Source organism: Boleophthalmus pectinirostris, unplaced genomic scaffold (assembly GCF_026225935.1).
Source record: "Boleophthalmus pectinirostris isolate CB_2022bp ecotype Guang Dong unplaced genomic scaffold, ASM2622593v1 HiC_scaffold_8, whole genome shotgun sequence".
NCBI lineage: Eukaryota > Metazoa > Chordata > Actinopteri > Gobiiformes > Gobiidae > Boleophthalmus > Boleophthalmus pectinirostris.
This window is the reverse complement of record NW_026571515.1, coordinates 30873361-30893245: the sequence shown is the minus strand read 5'-3', so window position 1 is coordinate 30893245 and position 19885 is coordinate 30873361. Positions and strand designations below refer to the sequence as shown.

The 19885-nt window shown below is 38.5% G+C and overlaps 4 protein-coding genes across 6 annotated transcripts in view; 2 read left to right on the top strand and 2 right to left on the bottom strand.

Moving 5' to 3' along the window:
- LOC110164476 (membrane-associated guanylate kinase, WW and PDZ domain-containing protein 1) overlaps positions 1 to 9133 on the bottom strand; it is a 55311-nt gene extending 46178 nt beyond the window's left edge. For all 3 annotated transcript variants that reach the window (XM_055166150.1, XM_055166151.1, XM_055166152.1), the window contains exon 1: positions 8820 to 9133. The gene's annotated coding sequence lies outside the window, so the exon portion shown is untranslated. The remainder of the gene's footprint in view (positions 1 to 8819) is intronic.
- Positions 9134 to 9656: 523 nt separating this feature from the next.
- Positions 9657 to 13726, top strand: gpkow (G patch domain and KOW motifs). The gene is made up of 11 exons (XM_020929678.2): positions 9657 to 9860; positions 10041 to 10210; positions 10347 to 10492; positions 11425 to 11531; positions 11662 to 11866; positions 12313 to 12445; positions 12556 to 12718; positions 12798 to 12918; positions 12991 to 13060; positions 13284 to 13369; positions 13448 to 13726. Exons 1-11 carry the CDS (start codon positions 9670 to 9672, stop codon positions 13574 to 13576), a joined length of 1521 nt encoding a protein of 506 aa, XP_020785337.2. The 5' UTR covers positions 9657 to 9669; the 3' UTR covers positions 13577 to 13726.
- Positions 13723 to 17742, bottom strand: pqbp1 (polyglutamine binding protein 1). Its single transcript, XM_020929971.2, has 7 exons — positions 17613 to 17742; positions 17217 to 17310; positions 17035 to 17146; positions 16841 to 16941; positions 16547 to 16726; positions 14129 to 14186; positions 13723 to 14046 (listed from the first exon to the last, which is right to left on the bottom strand). The coding sequence occupies exons 2-7, from the start codon at positions 17281 to 17283 to the stop codon at positions 13896 to 13898; spliced, it is 669 nt and encodes a 222-aa protein (XP_020785630.1). The 5' UTR covers positions 17284 to 17310; positions 17613 to 17742; the 3' UTR covers positions 13723 to 13895.
- Positions 17646 to 19743, top strand: timm17b (translocase of inner mitochondrial membrane 17 homolog B (yeast)). The gene is made up of 6 exons (XM_020929945.2): positions 17646 to 17751; positions 17968 to 18067; positions 18148 to 18211; positions 18288 to 18416; positions 18497 to 18607; positions 19081 to 19743. Exons 1-6 carry the CDS (start codon positions 17726 to 17728, stop codon positions 19134 to 19136), a joined length of 486 nt encoding a protein of 161 aa, XP_020785604.1. The 5' UTR covers positions 17646 to 17725; the 3' UTR covers positions 19137 to 19743.
- The last annotated feature ends 142 nt before the right edge of the window (positions 19744 to 19885 follow it).

Genomic DNA, 19885 nt, shown 5'->3' with positions numbered 1-19885 from the left:
GCTGCAGGCTGTTGTGGTCTGTGTACAGTGCAAACATCTGCGCCACTGTTCACCATTTAGACGCCTCTAAGCCCTCAGCAGCCATTATTCTTCTGTTTGTTCACAGGTAATTAGCTGCAATGATGGTGCATTTTCTAAAAGGCAAGGGTTTTAAAACACTTGTATTACTGCTGTTTTGTAAGTCAGCCACTCACAATGTTTTGACAATGTTTTCTATTGATAACTCTTTCAGTAAATTACATGAACAGTATGTCAAAGAGATGCGCCGATCCAACTTTTGTCCAACCTGATATTAACCAATGCCATATCTAATATCAACCAATACCATATACTGTATATCTAGATATTTAACAATGCAGAAACTGGTAACTATAGAACAGCTTTGTATTAATAAGAGTTTGTCACAATAACAAATTTTGAAGCACAATATATTGCTAGAGATATATACTGTGTGATAAACAATGATATTGAAATTACTTTAAACCATGGACATGTTCACAATAATGCAAGGTATATCCTAGTAAAACATTTTTAAATAGACAGTATCATTAAAAGGCCTGAGCTGCAACAGATAAATAGCAAAATGATGCAATAATTTGTCATATATTTCAACCCTCTACAGCTCAAATCTTTTCTCATTACAATAAAATAACAAAAACCTCACCATTATTGGTGGTGTACACACAATAAATATTGAGCCCCAAAATATATTGTCCCAGCTTTCATATACTGAATGATAAGTCTACATAGTAACTATTGTGACAATCCTAAAGACAATCTGGGCCAACAGTAACCAGAAAATCAATCTGCATTAATCAGTTAACAGTATTTAAGGCCAATATTTTGGATGCTCAGTATGTATTGTATACTGTATTTTGCACTAGAAGAATTTGAGGAATACAGCATTGTTCATTAGTTTTGTTTATAGCAACATAATCGGATCAATTGTGACAGACCTATAGTTATAAGACAGTTCTTTGTTGTCCAGCAGCTGAAGTCATTCACTTGTTTTTGTCCTGATGTCTTTATAAATCTATTGAACACTGCCATTATTCCAGCTTGCATCTCTGGAAGAGCAACTATATATTACAAGTTGCCACACAGAACACACTTGGAGATGATCCCTACCACGGAGCTCCATAATTCAACTCGCAAATCATGGACATAATGGAAAAGGACTTGACTTTGAGCCGGAGACGTCTTTAAAGACCTTGAGGAAAATAAAGGGTGCGAGCAAAACACATCAATTAGGACGAATGACTAATTGAATTGTTCAGTAATAGGGGCCCAGCAAGAAAACAACAGCAACAGTCGTCCTGACAGGAGCATCCATCACAATGTGGGCTATAGGTCCCATTTGTAAAACTATGTCACTTTGAAAATAGAGCAAATGTAATGTTTTTTTGTCAAACAATGTTGCTTTCTGGGTCCAACTATGCTCCATTATTGTGCATTGGCCTTTTTTATGCCAGATGCCCTTCTTAAAGACTTTATTGAGGCTTGGGGCTGGCTTAAAAGTCACTATGCTTAGTCATTTGAGGTCAGTGTAATAAAATAGGGTTACAACAATTAATCACAATACTCAAGTTTACTTTCAACAGCTGAAATAACCAATTGTTCTTTGATATAAGAGTTTTTGAGCTTGATCTTGCCCCCAATCTTAGCACTAGTGCTAGCATTAAAGAAGGGGAAGGGGAGTGTCTAGGTTGGGTGGTACTTTACTGCTGGGGGCTGGAGTGGGACGGTACAAGTATTTATATGGTGATGACATCTCAACCAGTCTGTGACTGCCGTAGCATTTAAAAGCACTGCCAGTATGGGGAATGTCTGCAATCTCTGCCTCATTACCAGACTGCAAGGAGTACATGTGTACAAAAAAACAGCTCCGGAGCCCCACGATGCAAGTATGCACCAGCAGAGGCACCAGGAATACAGAATTTTAGATGGGCTGTGACAGTACTGAGTTTGTGTTCTGAACACTTCATGCACACATGTGCTCCTCTCACATACACGCAGTGCTGTAAGGATACTTCAGTATTTTATAGTTTTCTCTGCATTCGTTTTCCTCCCATAGCACAGCAGACCAGTGTCTATTTCATGTGCTCCCCATCCCACAGCAGACCCGCTGCTTTCTTGCACCCACTCCGGCCTGTCGCTGCCGCTACCAAGGACTCACCTGAGGTACAAGTGTCCACCACTGCTAACACTGACCGCTCACATTCTCGTCTCACGGGTGTCCACTGCTTTTGGTTCCACACAGGTGGATGTCTCGCAGATTATGGACTATGTTCATTGTCATATAAATATTTCTGATGTCGGCTTTGTGCATAGACATGGATTAAACCATTAACACGCGGGGAGTGTGACTGCACGACCCCGCACTAGTATGTACAAATATGTATGTACAAATAAGTATGTATAAGTATGTACAAATATGCACCATAAGTGCACAGAGCAGGATGCGCAGGTGTCTGTACAGAGCAGTGCTCATGTGTATTATTTGTTTCTTGCTGACCACTGCTGCCAAGAGACGCACATACGAGACATAGGTCTGCTCCGCTCTGCTGTGAATGCACATGCTGATCCCTGTCAGAGTCCCACTGCAACAATGTGAGGAAATCTACATCACAGCATAAGGACTGCAGACAGGGTAAGAAAACAAAAAAATTCTGTAAAAGCCTGACTGACTCAGAGTTACCAACTATTGGCAATGGAGTAACGACTACGACCGCAGCATGCAGGTGCAGGAAAAAATGCAAAAACAGCTGCAGCCTAAAGATCCACCAAGCCAGGATGAAGTGTGTGGAGAAAATGGATGTGCCACAGCATACAGATGGCGCATCTGATGAGACCCAGGAGGAGCTGAGCCAGGATGCACCTCACAGAGCCCAGAACCTCAATGTGAAATTTACTGTTCCCTCAAACCTAACCCTGGTGAAAGGGAGAATCAAGTGGCCACAAGCCTGCAGCACAGCAGTCTGGAAGCAGTTTGATGAGGACGTCAGTAAGGTGCTTGAAACAACATCAAAAGAAGATGTGAACCAGAGGCTGCAAGCTATGACAACCATCATCATCAGCCTGGCTAAAAACACTAAAAACATCGCAATCATAGAGCTGACAGTGCTGTGGGAGGACCACTTGCAAGAGGCCCATGAAAGAGAGAGGTCCAAGTATGAACAGCTGACCATCGACTGTCAAGCTCAAGGCTGGAAGGCAAAATGTATGCCAATCAAAGTTAGCTGCAGAGGATTCAAGGGCCACTCACTCCACAGAGCCCGTAGTTTACTGGACATGGCAGGAACAGCAAGGAGTAGAGCCATCAAAAATACCAACGAAGCAGCGGAGAAGGCCTCAGGATGGGTCTGGATCCAGAGATGCAAACCATAGGGACAAGTGAGTGCTACCTGAACACAAGTTATGGTCTGATCAACCATGGGTGGGTTGCCTGGCCGAGGGTGTCTGATGTTGAAAGCCCTGTAACACCCGATGACCCCGGGTTACATCACTGTTGATGTGTTCAGGTGCATCTCTAGAAGATGCATTTAAGAAATAACAAATAATTTAAATAAATAGTAAATAAAGTAGTTTAACTAGTAGTTGACTCACTTGTCAGCTACAAACAAAATTGCTGCAACTAATTGAATAGAGCTAGTCATATAAAAGGTATTAACAAATAAAATATATTTGCCTTGAAGACTATACTATGACACCATTATCACAATTGACTCAGCAATGCAATAACAATATTGTCAATACTGTATTTATTTAAAGTATTCTAATATTCATTTTAACTGCTTTGAATCCATGCTGTCACACTTGCTCTTTTGTTCCCATTCAGTTTCCGCTCTAAATGAGGAACACCATAATAAAATTAGCTTGTGCAATTATCCTGACGAGAATGCTCCATCAACTTGCAAGTCTATTAAGTATTCCTTGCGCACTCACTTAAAATTTTGACAAGCGAAAACTTGTCTAGTCCTAGAAGTTATTTATTTTTTGTGAATATTGATGAACTGACAGTTTGTATTGTCAGGTCAAATGTGACTAGCATCTGTTACATATCCAATGTCTGGTCTCTGTGGATGCGCTCATGGTGAACAAACAACAGCAATGGCTCGAGAGCTGGCTGTCCATATGTCTGCATAAACCAGACACAAATAATCATGATTGATGGTTATGTAATGATATAAGTTGACTAGTTGACTGTACAAGACACATTTGGCAGTTTTGCACTATGACAAAACAAATGTGATGTAATAACGAGGACACATTTTGGTACATTGTCACCTGAAAGCTTGAAAGCAATACTTGTAGCACCAAAGGCATAACTTTAAATTCCTAAGGTGAACAAGTAATATTGCCGCCATGATGATGAAGTTTTTCATAACGACAAGTCTACTACAACTTGTACTATACTTGTGACTAATATTATTTATACTTTAGTTCACATATGCAAGCACATCATCAAAATTAGGACCAAATTAGGACCAAACTGAAACAAAAGTGGGAACTAAACCTAAACTAGACAAGAACAGGACCAAACCTTCATCGGGACTAAATTCAACACAAAAACCACACCAGCACATGGTTTTCCACAAATATGCACTTAAAAATGAACCAAATGTTATGAAAGAATTTGAAATTTGTTAAAAGTAATGTAAGTAATGTCACTACAGTTGCCATTACTGCATAGACTACTACTTACAATATAATATAATAATATTATATTCATTGTTAATAAAATAATATGAAAAATGTTACAGCTGCTATTGGTACCATGATAAAGTATTTCAGTGCTATTAATGGCTCCTACAACTATTACAACTCCATATATATTGTACAATTATTATACTCAGTATATAATTATTTGGCAACCAGAATCTCTTACCATTTAACTGCAATAATGTACAAAATACAGTCGTTGTCTAGTTTAAAAATTCCCAGCAGCCATCTTGCAAAATACACCATAAAATCCTACATTCATTGCCACCAGTCTGTTATCTCAGCCAAAGTGCAGATGATGTGAAGCGAAACACATCCTTACACTTAGCCCTCCACTCAAACGTATAGTAAAGCACTGCTCCTAATCTTGCAGCATCCTCCCATGGGCCCCATTGGAGGACAGCCAAGTAAAGAATCTTAAATAACCACTGACCTTAAATTCATCGTAACTAATTGACAATGAAGCCAGAAAACACACTAAAACTACACAGGAGGTAACTGCAAGACCGTCCTACTACAGCTGGGCAAAGATTATTTAAATGTAATATCCTGTTACTATGCAAAGAATGATAACTAGACAGTAGTTTACCATATGCAATATCCTTGTTTGTGTGAAAATGCTGCTGTAAAGAGCAGATTTCACTGGAATTGCCAATCTCAACTGAATTTAAGGCATACAATAGCTGTTAACTTGAAAACTACCACTTGATGACATCACAAGGTGGAACAGAGTATTTTGAGCTTTGGAGATGTAGACAGAAGTAAATTTTATGTAAAATAGGACCTTTAAAAAGGAGTAGACAGAAATTGACTAAATTGACCACATATACTTCACTTTTTTTTTTATCAGATTCAACACTTTGTTGCAGTTCTAAGTAGTGGCTTTTCTTTTGGCATACTACTGGCAATGGCATAGTGCTATTTTAGACCTTGTTTAGCCCTAGTTTAGACATACTATAGTGCTGATACAATATGGAAGTATTCAGAAAGAACAAATGTTTTTGTTTTTTTGAGAGTCACTGAAGTAGACAATGTATTTTAAGATATTTTTCCACCTATACTGCAAACTGTAGCAAACTGCAAAACCCTCTCTACCCTGTCTGACTAGTATCATGGTTTTATCCTGACCTACGCCTGTGAACATTAACACCAAACTGAGCAAACAACATGAGGTGTACTTAAGCCCCCTGATGCTCTGCCACTTTGATATCTAGGGCACAAATCGGATGGCAGTGACAGATTTAGATACAAAAGATTAAACGCCAGAGTAAGGCAAAACCCAAATATTTTGTCAAGCTGATTCTGGTCTTTCTCCTTGCATGCCATCTATAGATCAAAAATCTATTTCTATGTTTTTATTTGATTAGAGAGACAATGTAGACTCTACTTGACTGGATAACAGCAGCTGAATGATGTTTGCTATATCAGGTGGCGTCATGAGATCAAGGTCATGGCAGGGGGCGCTGTAGGGGGGGGGCGATTGTGATGTGTACATGTCCAATCATGCGAGGGAGACCAAAGTGCCAACAGGTCGACTGACTCAATATGGCGTGGCGCCCCACACTGCAACCAGGGGACTAGCCCTCATCAGGAAGATGGGGCAGTTTAATTAAACACCGCAGATCGACTTTTCCGGCATGATGACAGATAAAGGAGACCAAAATGGAAAATTAAGGAATGAAAAACTGCAAGCCCAGTGTAAGAAGTTAAAAGTAACTCTGAAAAAACAGATGTAGTGTCTGTCTACTAAATAATATTCTAGTTCAGGGGTAAATATTCTGTAAATTACATAATTGCAAATACTTTGTTAATGAACAATTGAACAATAATAAACAAACTGCTCTTCAGCAGGAATTTACAATCTACTATTCATCAAATGAATATATCATTCTTGAAACAAAATCAGAAGCTTTGCATATATGAACTCATCAAAATTGCTCAAACCTGCCAACTTGAAAACTTTATAACCCCTTTTTCTAAAATCTACCACTCATCATCATCTTCCACCACTGAACGATAACCTTATGAAAAAGCCTCACATCATAATAACATAATGAATAATGTATCAAGTCATGTGAAGGGTGGTGGAGGTCCTCCATAATGAGCGATTTTGCGAGGTCGCACTTTAGTAACCCAAGCAGGCCTTCTCAAGTCTGTATTTGTGTGAGAGAGAGATAGTGCTGATTCAGTAGGGAGGGCTGAAGGTGACCCTCTCTTCCCTTGCTGCTGGTCTCACCACCTGATATTGATCCCACTTGTCCAACTCAGATCGCACTCAAGGATACATGGATTCATTGCCTTCTTGACATTTCAAATATGGCACTGTGTAAATGGTAACTCCTCACAGTCTCATTGATTAGTTATTGATCACTGCCTCAATCAGAGTCCTAACCTTCTAACGGATAATCTAGACTGGAGGGGCCCAGACTGTGTGTGTTGGTATGTATGCATGGGGAGCAACGCCAGTGTTTGTTATTGTTGCTGAAATTTCATATGAACTGTGGGGGAGGACTAAGAATAGATGGGCGCACAAGAGCAGAATCCAAATGTACAGGCTAGGAGCAAAGGTTTGGACCACAGATGGAAGACTGGGGATGCGTAGCCCTGCCCTGCCAAGGGTAAACTGCCTCACTCTGTCCACACACATAGAGAGAGAGAGAGCACACACACTTTGTTTTTACCACACCTTAAAACAGCTGCATGAATATGGATAACGCTGAAGGACACAGGAGGTACATAATTAGACAATCAAGTGTTCCCGGATGACATGCAACTCTACAGAGGTGAACCACAGCATCCTCCTCTCTCATTAGCAGCAAAAGTGTATTCATGTTTGAGTGCTGACATGTATTTTCACTTAGTGTTCCTTGAAACTTGATCAAGAGGCACAAGAAGAAAATAAAGTTAAGTATTAACAGGAAAATTTTTGTGGTTATACTGGTGCTATATATATATATATATATATATATATATATATATATATATATATATATATATATATATATATATATATATATATACATATATATATACACACACACACACACACACACACACACACACACACATATATATATATATATATATATATATATATATATATATATATATATATTTATTTATTTATTTATTTATTTATAAGCGCAACCTTGGCTATAACAAAGCAAATATTCAAAAATTAGACACACACCCTAAACTAAAAGAAACAGAAACAGTGACAAACACACACCTCAAAAATTCAAAAATACTTTCCGTGACTCCGTCTATTTTTTACACTACAGTGGTGCAGGTACCAAGAGCGTGAGGTACTGTTTCAGATTGAATTTAAGGACATTACAGCAACAACTAGATATGCAAGTAATTAGAATGATACCTTAGTAAATATAAGCTATAAAACAATGAGCAGGTATAGTGAGATGGATGAAATTATTTCTTAGCATAATCCGATGCCACAACAAACTTTCTTACACTCCTGTTTGCATTCGCCACATGACCACAGTTCACCTGTTCAAAGCTTATCCCGTGATCTGCCCCCATCATCACAAACCCCCATAGCCCCGTCTCTCTCACACTTGGCAAACACACAACACTCTCATATTTCTCTTATTTGGGAAAAGTACTGACCTGCCCTGGCGCTGGCAGACACACATTCTCTTCAGGCAGTTCAGCCTTTCAAAGAGGATCCGTTTGAACGCGTCTATATACATTGACCTGGCTGAGATTAGACCACGTGAAGAAAAAATATATAATTGTTTAATTCAACCGGTCCGGGAATGCACTATGAATGCACCCCAATGAGTGGCTGGATCCACTGTGTCCGATCAATGTGAGGCGATGTGCGCAGCAGACAGCGTGTTTGGACACTACTGATGCTCTGAGCCGCGGTGATGTAGAGACAGAGAGAGGAGAGAGAGGCACACACGAGTCTGTATTGGGCAAATCTGACAGCGAGGGGACACTTATAAATTTAGCACCTACTGCGATGGGCGTGAAGCACAATTTACAAATGAAATAATGAACACATGCTTGATCTCCAAACTTCCTGGACTTAATGTCCCAAACACTAAACGTGGACTTAGTTTTGACCCAGTACTTACCGGCTTCATGTTCCCTTTGTCCTGGTCAAATCCGCATGTTCTCTGCTCTTAGCAGAGGATAACCTTCTGGTGCAGACTTCGGGTCAATATATCCTTTCCATTTTTTCCAATAACGGAGTGGGTCACAGGGCTAGTAAGATCGCATGGTCCTTGTAGAGGTGTCTTTGAACTGCAGTCCGGACGGCGCTCAGTGCACGAGTCCCATATGAACGGATCAGTAGGTTGAACAGGACGCAGTGCAGGTTAAAATGTAGACAACCTTTGAGTTTGATTTACAACTACACCTGGAAACGAAGACTTGCATTAAACTTAGAGAGTGCAGAGAGAGGGAGTGAGAAGAGTTAAAAGAGCCACCCCTTATTATGAGATCCTGTGCGAAGTACCTGCATCAGCAGCATCTGTTGTCGCGGACAGATAGTACCCAAGGTGTGACAACCGCGTTTAACACGTGTTTCAGATGAGAAGATTGGCGAGAAAACAATTGGAATAGGCACTTTAAACGAATAGCAATGTAAAAATGCCACTACTAATGCACACCTCTTTAGATACGCAGTTGTTGTAAACTGATTTCTATAAAGAATATTTTGTAGCCAACACCACCTGGATAAAATGTCACAGATATTAAATTCAATCACAGACATTTAGCCTACTCTTTTTTAACAGTCATTTAACATAACATGTTCAATAAAGACGTACAAAAGGGACTTTGCTTTTAGCGCGCCTTGTCGCTTTAATTTGGATGCATTGTGGGTAATGTCGTTTAAAGAGCCAATAAACCATAGCAATCACTCGGAATAAAACTACTGCTACCATAATCCTTTGCGCTTTCATTGGACAGTTCCAAACAACAATGGCGTCGTACAACGACATGGGTGTCGCGGGGACCGGTGGTTCCGAAGATCAAGACGAAAAGAAACCGCACACCGTGTCGTTTGGCTTTTCTAAAATACTCAGCAAGTTTAAACCATCCACTGCGGATTCTGCTACAAAGAAGGAGGAGAGAGATTATCTGACGGGAATAGATCAGAATGAATTACAAAGGTAGCTAATGTAAAGGTAGCTAGGTTAGCTAATGCCAACCAGTCATCATTTGTAATAGTGCGGACCTCAACATACTTGAGATTGATTTTTGCTATTTTTTTTCCTAATAATGTGTCAAATGAGCTAATTTTTGTTTCATTTGTTGCTTCGCTAACTCTGTAGCTTTTTTTCTGTTGACAGTACGAAGCCACAGGAAAAGCCCAAAGAACTGATCATTCCCCTGATCCAGAAGAACCACTGGCACAGACCGACCAGTACGGGACAAAATGAGACAAAGGTCAAGAAAGGGGAAGAGGTGACCCAGGAGAACGACTCTATGGTGTCTCAAGCTGTAAAAGAACTAATAGAAGGTGGGCATTCCTTATAGGATATCCTATACATTGGTCCGAACCTCAGTATAGGTGTGTGTGAGTAAAGAATGTACTGTGTTGAAAAACCTCTAGACTTAATGCATTAATTATTATTGCTCATACTAATGTCTCATAGATTCCCGGAGACAGCTGGACCAGTGGCAAAATGGTACTGACTCTGAGAAGCATGTTAACCTGAGTATCCCCTTACTGATGCAAAACAAAGTACCTGATGGATTTGAGGAGGGAGATCATATCAATGTAGACTTGAGGCCTGAATCTGTGAGTATGAAAGATGCTAAAAACAAGCTCTGTCATGTCTGAATGTCTTTAAACCCTCTCTCTGAATGCAACCCAATTATACATTGTAAATGTGACATTGTACTTGTATTACATCATGATACTACATATATGATAACATTAGTAATAGTTCTGGTACTGTGAAACAACATTTTCTCATACTGGGCGTCTCCTTCTCATGTTTCTTGTATAGACTGCTAAGTTTTACATTGTTATGACAACAATATATAACCTTGTTTGACGAGTGTCCCATCTGTGAACAGTTGTGCTTTTAGATTGGAACAGAAAGCTTCAGGGGTTCTGTTTCTGTTAAAAATTCCTGACAGTACAAAATGGTGTGAGATTGAAATTTGAGTGTGTGGAAATGCTGACTGTCAGCTACAAGGGATAACACCCTTGTGTGCATACGCAGCTCTATGCCTGAGAGTACTGTGGTCTGATAGAACACTAACGCTTCAGACAGGCATCAATACTGTCCCCAAAAACCTGAAGGCAACCAATCTTACTTGTTTTTCTGACAGTTTTAAACATCTCATCACTGTCATCTCATATCAGCACTCACTGCAACTGGCAGAAGAGTCAGGGGAAACTTCACTTTACTTCATTGTGAGCTTTTCTCTGATGCAGAAGTAGAGAAAGACAGGGGCCTAACCCTGAGAGCCTAAAGCTGAAAAGCTGAGTAAGACCAAAGTCACTGCTATCTTCTGACTGTCCGTATGCGCTGTGTTTTGTAACTGGTTACATAACAATCTCATTTAGCCTCTCTAAATTAATGTATTAGCGGCATCACATATGACAGCTTAAGCATTAAGTAAATACTTGGTTGTATGCCTTAATCTCTCACCTATGTTCTTTTATGAATATTTTCTCTGTAGATTTAATATTTAAAATGTTAAAAAAAACATATTTTTTAGTCCACAGAGGCAGATTATGAGAGTGTCCCTGTTGAAGCTTATGGACTGGCTATGCTGAAGGGGATGGGCTGGAAAAAAGGAGAGGGGATTGGACGCACATTTAAACAGTAAGTTGTTTTTTTTTTGCGAAACATATTACTAGCATTTTATAAAAATCTTTTCACAGTTGTAGTTTTTAATTTAAAAATGGTAACAATTTTAAAAATTGTAAGAATAAAAAAATGTTCTCCTTTTCAGAGATGTAAAGCCAATTGAGCACCAGCTTCGACCGAAGGGCCTTGGCCTTGGTGCAGATCGATCAGCAATCAAAGACCTGGAGCCCAGCAAACGTAAGCGCCCTCCAAAACCAGGCGAGGAGCGGGATAAGGAGGAGGAGCTGGTGATGGGGCCTGGAGGCTGTGTGCAGGTGCAGTCTGGAGCACACAAAGAGCTCTATGGAAAGGTACAGTGCCCCCAGTAACTATGGGCAACAGGCACCATAAAAAAGTCATTTACTGTAGCAGGGGGCGATATAGACAAATATTTTGGATTGTCTTTATTATGATTATTGCATTATATTGTGTCTTCATTGTTTAAGTCAGACAACGTTGAAAGGATTGCAAAAGTGAATGAATATCTCTTAAAGAAAAATACTTGATCACAATGCCAATTTCTATTAAAACATTTTTTTTCATATATATATATATATATATATATATATATATATATATATATATATATATATATATATATATACTACATGCTCACTATTCTAAACTGACATAAAAAAAACTATTCTGAAATTATCTTGTAGACAATATCTTTCCCACCCGTTACACTGTTTTCTTGATTTGATCTTTTACAAAAATGTTCAGTAAATATTATTTTTTGTTTGTTTTTTGCGAAAAGATTGAAGGCATTGATGCTGATAATGCCCGAGTTATGGTAAAGCTGGCAATAGGTGGCAAGACTGTAACAATTAGCCAGTATGCTGTTAAACTGGTTGACCGCAAAGAATATGAGAAATACAGCAAAGATCTCAGTAAGTATGATGTTATTCTTGTTTTAAAAATCTTTTATTGTTTTTGCATCTATCCAATTAGTATTAACAATTATTAATAAATTCCACAAACCTGTTTTTCCACTGTTTAGGTCGCCTTAGTAAAGCCCACAAGGAGAAGGAGCGAGAGAAAGAAAAGGACAAAGAGAGGCAAAAATGGGAGGAGAGACGCAATGCAGATGAGGTCAAACACAAATATTCAGGAAAAGAAGAAAGGAAGAGGAAACATCATGACTCCAGTCAAGACAGAGAGAGGTTATTTTCTGCAATAATCTTTTCGTACATTTAAGTTGTATATTGGATCTATAGTTACAGTAGTTGGTCTGTTTCACAGGGATAAGCCATCAATTAAGGAGCCCAAACGATCCTCAGTTCCACCATCCTGGCTACAGAGAGACCTAAAAGTTCGCTTTATAGATAAAACGTTTAAAGGGGGAAAGTACTACAATTCAAAGGTATGTTTTAAGTGTTAACATAGTTTGTATAATCAATGTAGTAACACATGAATAAATATTGTCTCTTCCTAGATGCGTGTAGAAGATGTTCTGACACCAAACACTTGCGTTTGCCGAACTGAAGAGGGAAGATTATTAGATGGTAATTGTTGTTTTTTGCATATTTATTTACATATTTATTTTTTAAATATGTAATTGAACAATAGATTACATATTTAAAAATTACTTTAAGATGTAGCTACAACCACCTTAAAGTCAATACATGCGTAGCTATTTGCAAAACTCTCAATTATTTTTGAAGATAACCTTCATATGGTTTTAATTTTATTTATATAACATTACTGTTATTGTATTTTGTTTTGCAGATGTAAAACAGAACATGCTGGAAACCATTATTCCCAAGAGTGAAAATGACTCCATAATGGTAGTATTAGGTGAATATAGAGGACAGGTATGTATAGATAATACAAAAATAACACCACAATATTGTTTCATGCAATTCATGGAACTTATAAATTTATCCTCAAAGGTTGGGCGTATTTTGCAACGGGACAAGAACAAGTGCAAAGCAATGGTACAACTGGATCGTTATGAAGAGAAAGTGTTCACATTGGACTATGACATCATTTGCCACTATGTTGGAACTACAGATCACTGAATTCCTTGTTTCTAGTATTTCGTCAGTGTCAAACTCTCCCACAACTTAGTAGACCCAAGTGTTTTTTACAAAATAATGTATTCAATTTTGTAATAAATATTGCCATATTGTTTGTACATATCTTTTACTATAAAGAGACTGGATAATGAATTTCACAGCTGTTGTCTGTTTATTTTAATGTTAATGGACATGCACAATTTATAAAAACATATTTACATCTGCTCCTGGGTTTGATAAATACAGTATTTGTTTACCATTTCCATTAGGAACAACACGTGTAAAATAACAAAAGTAAAAAGAATCTACTTTAAATTCGACTTCACTCTTTCGGAATTTGGTTAGCAGCATTAGCTCTAAGCACAGCTCCGGGGCTGGGATATGGCCGCTGCTGAAACAATGGACCTGCTGCCGTGGTATCTGCACCTGTCTTTGCCTCATTTCGCTTTGGTAATCCAGTCGACCATGAGCCCCTACAAGATTGAATAATAATAGATGACAAGAAATATCCCATGTTGATATAATGAGTATATATTTCAGTGAGGTTAACCTTACCTTGGAGCATCTGAATAAGCACTAGGATCCATAGGGTCCATCTCATCATCCTTTTTCCCTACAATTTATTTAATACATTTAACTTTGGTTAAAGTTATATATATATTGCTGTAATAACACTAAGTATTGGGTTAAAAAAGTCCTAAACTAACAGTTCTCAAGCAGGGATTCATGGGGATTTTATGGGTTCCTGCATCCTCCTGACAGCATGTTGGGCTAAACATTACTAAAGGCTATGTTATGAGGACCCCCTTGAAAACGAGATGGTGATACATCTCAAGGGGCTTATTCTCCAAACAAATAAATGCAAATTCAAATTTTCCTAGGCCAATTCTGAACAGATCCAGGAGACTGACTGTCTCAATGTTATTCCTTTGCCTACAGTCCCTGACAAAAGTCTTGTCGCTTATCCATTTTGTAGAAACAAAAGCTTATAACTTGACTTTAAATTAATCGATTGGTTTTAGAAATGTCTCATATGAAAGCTAAAACCCTCCCAAATTATGCTCAATAAACTAAAATAAATTTGCTTCACTGAAAAAAGATTGATCATTTAATGAACACAGAAAGGTCGGATTTTGGCAAGACAAAAGTTTTGTCGCCTACAGAAAATTGAACAAATAATTTACTTCAAATACAAAAATATGTTGCATAACGTCAGTGAATTAAGTAGTGGTGCTGTGAGATCCATATTTAATATCTTGTATGACTTCCATGAGCTTGAAGGACTACATCCATGCGGTTCCACAATGATTCATACAATTTGTTGATGAAGTCATCAGGAATAGCAAAGAAAGCAGTCTTACATGCCTCCCAGAGTTCATCAAGATTCTTTGGTTTTGCCTTCCAAGCTTCCTCTTTCATTCTACCCCAGACATGCTCAATGATGTTCATGTCTGGTGACTGGGCTGGCCAGTCCTGGAGCACCTTGATCTTCGCCTTGAGAAACTTTGATGTTGAGATAGAATTATGCGATGGAGCACCATCCTGCTGCAAAATTTGACCCCTTTTATGGTTGGGAATGTAAGAGGTAGCCAATATGTCTTGATATTTTAGGTTATTGATATTGCCTTCCACCCTGCAAATGTCTCGCACATCCCCATACTGGATGTAACCCCAGACCATGATTTTTCCGCCACCAAACTTAACTGTTTTCTGGGTGAATCTTGGATCCATGCGGCTCCAGTAGGTCTCCTGCAATATTTGTGGCAGCTGTGATGTAATTCAACTGAGGATTCATCTGAGAAATCCACCTTCTGCCACTTTTCCACAGGTTGTGGGCCTTGGCAAATGCCACACAGTTTTTTAATTGCCTTTTGTTTAGTGCTGGTTTCTGGGCACTGATTCGACCATGGAGGCCATTTTGAGACAGAATTCTACAAACTGTTGTGGTTGACACAGGGACTTGAGGTGACCAGGTCTGGTGGAGCTCTGCTGCAGTGGAAAAGGGGCTGGCTGTGGATTTTCGAATCAACAAACGGTCCTCCCGAGCAGTTGTCTTGCGGGGTCTGCCGGACCTGGGCTTGTCAAAAACATCTCCAGTCATTTCAGATCTTTTTCTTATTCTTTGTACTTGACGCTGAGACACATTGAAGGTGTCAGCCACCTCAGCAGTGGATCTGGTCTTCAGCCTCTTGATAATTAATGCTTTGGTCTCAGGGTGGATCTTAGGCATGTTGTCAGAGGTCAAGTTGCAGTTGATGTGAAGGTCTGGTGTGCTGGGGTTCTTTTTATACACATCCACTAACTGATTGATCAGTAACTGACCACAGGTGAGGCTGTAATCTAGGATTGGGTGCATCATATGACAAGGCCACAAGACTTTTGTCTTGCCAAAATCTGACCTTTCTGTGTTCATTAAATGATCAATCTTTTTTCAGTGAAGCAATTTTTTTTTAGTATATTGAGCATAATTTGGGAGGGTTTTAGCTTTCATATGAGACATTTCTAAAACCAATCGATTAATTTAAAGTCAAGTTATAAGCTTTTGTTTCTACAAAATGGATAAGCGACAAGACTTTTGTCAGGGACTGTAGAATGTTTAACAGTATGACTCTATAGAGACAAGCTTGTGCCATAAGGCCAGGTTACAGGATAAAACTGGAGGGTAATCCCACTCACAGTAAATTTCATGTTTCTAAATGCATTTTTGGCAATAATGGTTATGTTCAATGACATACAATGACAAATTATAAAGCATAAAATCTCCATAAAGACATGCAGGTGGCTGACTCTCTTACAGAAAGGTTACACAGTGCACTTTTAAAATGAATAATAACTGATTTATCCCCACTGTGATGGAAAGACCTGATCAGAGTAATTCTTGTAATTTTGACACCCAGATTGCAACCACTTAGAATTTTCATACATTCAAATATATGCTGTACTGATGGAGGGAGCTGTGAAAAGCATTCTTACCTCTTTTGCTTTTGCTGTAGGGGGCGGGGTCTTCACGCCTGTGCCTCCTCCGGTCTCTGTCCCGGTCCCTTTCTCTGTCCCGATCTCTGTCTCTCTCTCTGTCCCTGTCTCGGTCTCTGTCCCGGTCACGCTCTTTTTCTGATCTCTCAGTCTTGTCAGTTTTGTCTTGTTCTAGAACCTCTAATGTATTAAAAACAACTATTAATAAATGATAGACTGAAATCATCAAACCTCTATCACACAATAAAAAATCTTGTCATGTTTAACATGGCACCATTGCACCATTGTACATACCTTTTGTTTTCTTGGCTGGTTTTGTTATCACTGCAGTGGGATCATTTGGGGAGAGCCAGGCAACCATGTCAGTCTCCACATTCCAGTAATATGGCAGACCACTGTGGCATAACATATAATAACACACAGTAAGATTAATTTTAATCCTCCCCAATTAGACTTTTACTTTAATGTTGTAAAATCTTGGAACTTACCATGTAGGATCAAACACTTTGTACCAGTTTGGAGGTAAATTTTCTAGTCTAGTGGCCTCATAATCGACATTGTTGTCATCATAATCTTCAGCAATAATTTCTTCATCTGCCCCTGGAAAAACGATGGGTGTTGGTCAGAGTGTAAGAAAAGAGTAATTAACATGTAAAACTAATCAAATCACCTTGCTCTGTAGGTTTAACAATTCCTCTTTTGGCCAGGCGGGCCAGTAGTGCTGGGGGTAGAGGCATCCTGCGACCCAACACACAAGAACACTACTGTTGTGGGAGATTAGAGAAATACTACCATTATTAATAGATGGTTTGAGGTTAATAATATGTTATTATACCGTGTATATTTCGGTGCAAATTGTTATAAAACTTCATTAATTTAACTTAAAAATATGATATTTCTAGGCTTTGCAACTGCTTCTATTTTGGAAGCTATGTTGTTAACACGCCGCACCAAAACATATTCGATAACGGGAAACATTTAGAATCAGGAACTTCCACGGAATACTGAAGATCAAAACCATCTATGTGGTATTTAGATAATATATATATGTGTGTATTTGCTTTACCTGTTAAACAGATTTTGTCCTTTTTTTATGTTGCTGCTAGTGAATGAACGATGCGACTGCAGGTTACTCGCGCACAGTGATGACGTTTACTCCTGGTGTCGACAAAAACAAACATGGAGGAATATGCCCGTGAACCCTGGTAAGATTAGTTTTCATAGATTAGTTTTGTTTTATAAGCCAGTATTCATTATGTATGACTTGCAAACGCATTCTTGACCAGTTTAACGCTTATTTTGAATAAAGATGTATAAAGACGCCTGCTTTAGTTTGTTTTGTTCTAATAATATAATTGTATCCGTCAGTCATTGTTATTCAATCCAATAGTTTTATCAAAGTGATTGCATATCTTATACAGTCCGTGGAGGATCGTGGACGACTGTGGAGGGGCTTTCACCATGGGAGCTATTGGAGGAGGAGTGTTTCAATCAGTCAAGGGTTTCCGTAATGCTCCTGCTGTAAGTGGCCTTTAACACATAAGATTTTATAGATTTCTTGCGCCACTGTTTTCTTTTAAGTATTAGTTTTATCCTTACAGGGTGTTAGGCATAGATTGAAAGGAAGTGCAAAAGCAGTCCGTATCCGAGCTCCACAGATTGGAGGTGAGTGGTGGTCCTTAATATTACAGTCACACTTTTAATGCTCTTAACTCTGAACTGTCTTTGGTTTATAATTTAGGCAGCTTTGCAGTTTGGGGTGGTCTCTTCTCAACTATTGACTGTGGTCTGGTCCATTTAAGAGGAAAAGAGGATCCCTGGAATTCAATTACAAGCGGTGCTCTAACAGGGGCTATTCTGGCAGCACGCAGTAAGTGAAGAAACCTTGTATTGATAACACAAGATTGATTACTAAATTTTGCATACATAAAAGCTTAACTTTTTCTTTAGGTGGCCCTCTAACTATGGTGGGCTCTGCAATGATGGGAGGGATTTTATTGGCTCTTATTGAGGGGTTTGGAATACTTTTAACCAGATATACAGCGCAGCAATTTCAGAACCGTAAGTTTAGACATATTTTCATACATCCATCACTCTCGGGAGGTGATATGCCTAATAATTATTATCACAATTCAGTTTTTATCACTATGATGCCCAGTGTTGTATATTCTGTGTACTGTATTTACACATACATTCTTTGAAAACGGGAATGTTGGAGGAGAGGAAGCAGCCCAAGAACATCAACAGAGAAAAATCACACATGTTGTTTTGCAAATTGTGAATTTTAGGACATCAGGACATTTTGGTGCTATGCCTTCAGGCAAATAGGTCTACTGTATATTAAAGCAGATAATATTACAGGACCTCATAACATCCTCTTCCAGATTTATTTTGCACATAAATCAAACATCAGAAAGTAAAGTTTTAACACCTCCTACACAAATATGTCTATAACAGTTTTTTGGTATAGTATATTATTATTAAAATCAAACCATAATGCCTTCTTTTGTTTTGTTTTTACCATCTTCCTCCAGCGATGCCTTTTGCAGAGGATCCTAGTCAGTTGCCTCCAAAAGACAGAGGCCCATAACAAGTGCCACATTTCAGTACAACAACATCTCTACAAAAAGCACAAAGTGAGTAACTCAGATGTCACTTTGTCATATTACAAACACTGTCAGGCCTCTTACTGGTTAGTGTGCCATCCTGCTGCATTAAGTGTTAAGAACTCAGGACAATATAATTTATTATTTAGTGAAAGGTTGAATGTGACCTATTGAAGTACATACATGTTGCTTTGCACTAGTTTTATGTTCAGTTTTTTTTTTTTTTTTTTTTTTTATGAGGGAATTTGTGCAATATATATGTACTGGAGAAGTGAATAGCCAAAGATTTTAAAATTGTATGCATGTCGGTTTTACAAGTTTAAAATATTAAAATGTAAAAAATATTTTAGTTGTTCATTGATCTGGCTATTTATTCAACAACTGAATAGTTTTTTTCCTGTTTTATTGTGTAATGCATTTAGCAACCAAGCACTTTGTGATTTATGTTCTTCACTTCTGAGGCGGCAACTACCAAAATGGCGTGACAATTTGGTAGCATGATTCATTTGAGTCATAGTCAATATAAAGTTGTAATATTAATGTTGTCTTGGTCAGTTTTATTTCATATTTTTTGTTGTTGTTTGATATTTGATGGAGAATAATAAAAACTTCAAATCTTATTGTCTATTTTCTTTGATTTGTCGTGGCTGTTATCTTAGTGCCCACCCTTGATTTGAGATTTTCAATCGATGAGTGCCCCCTGCTGCTCTAAGTTTACACCTGCAGTCTGCTG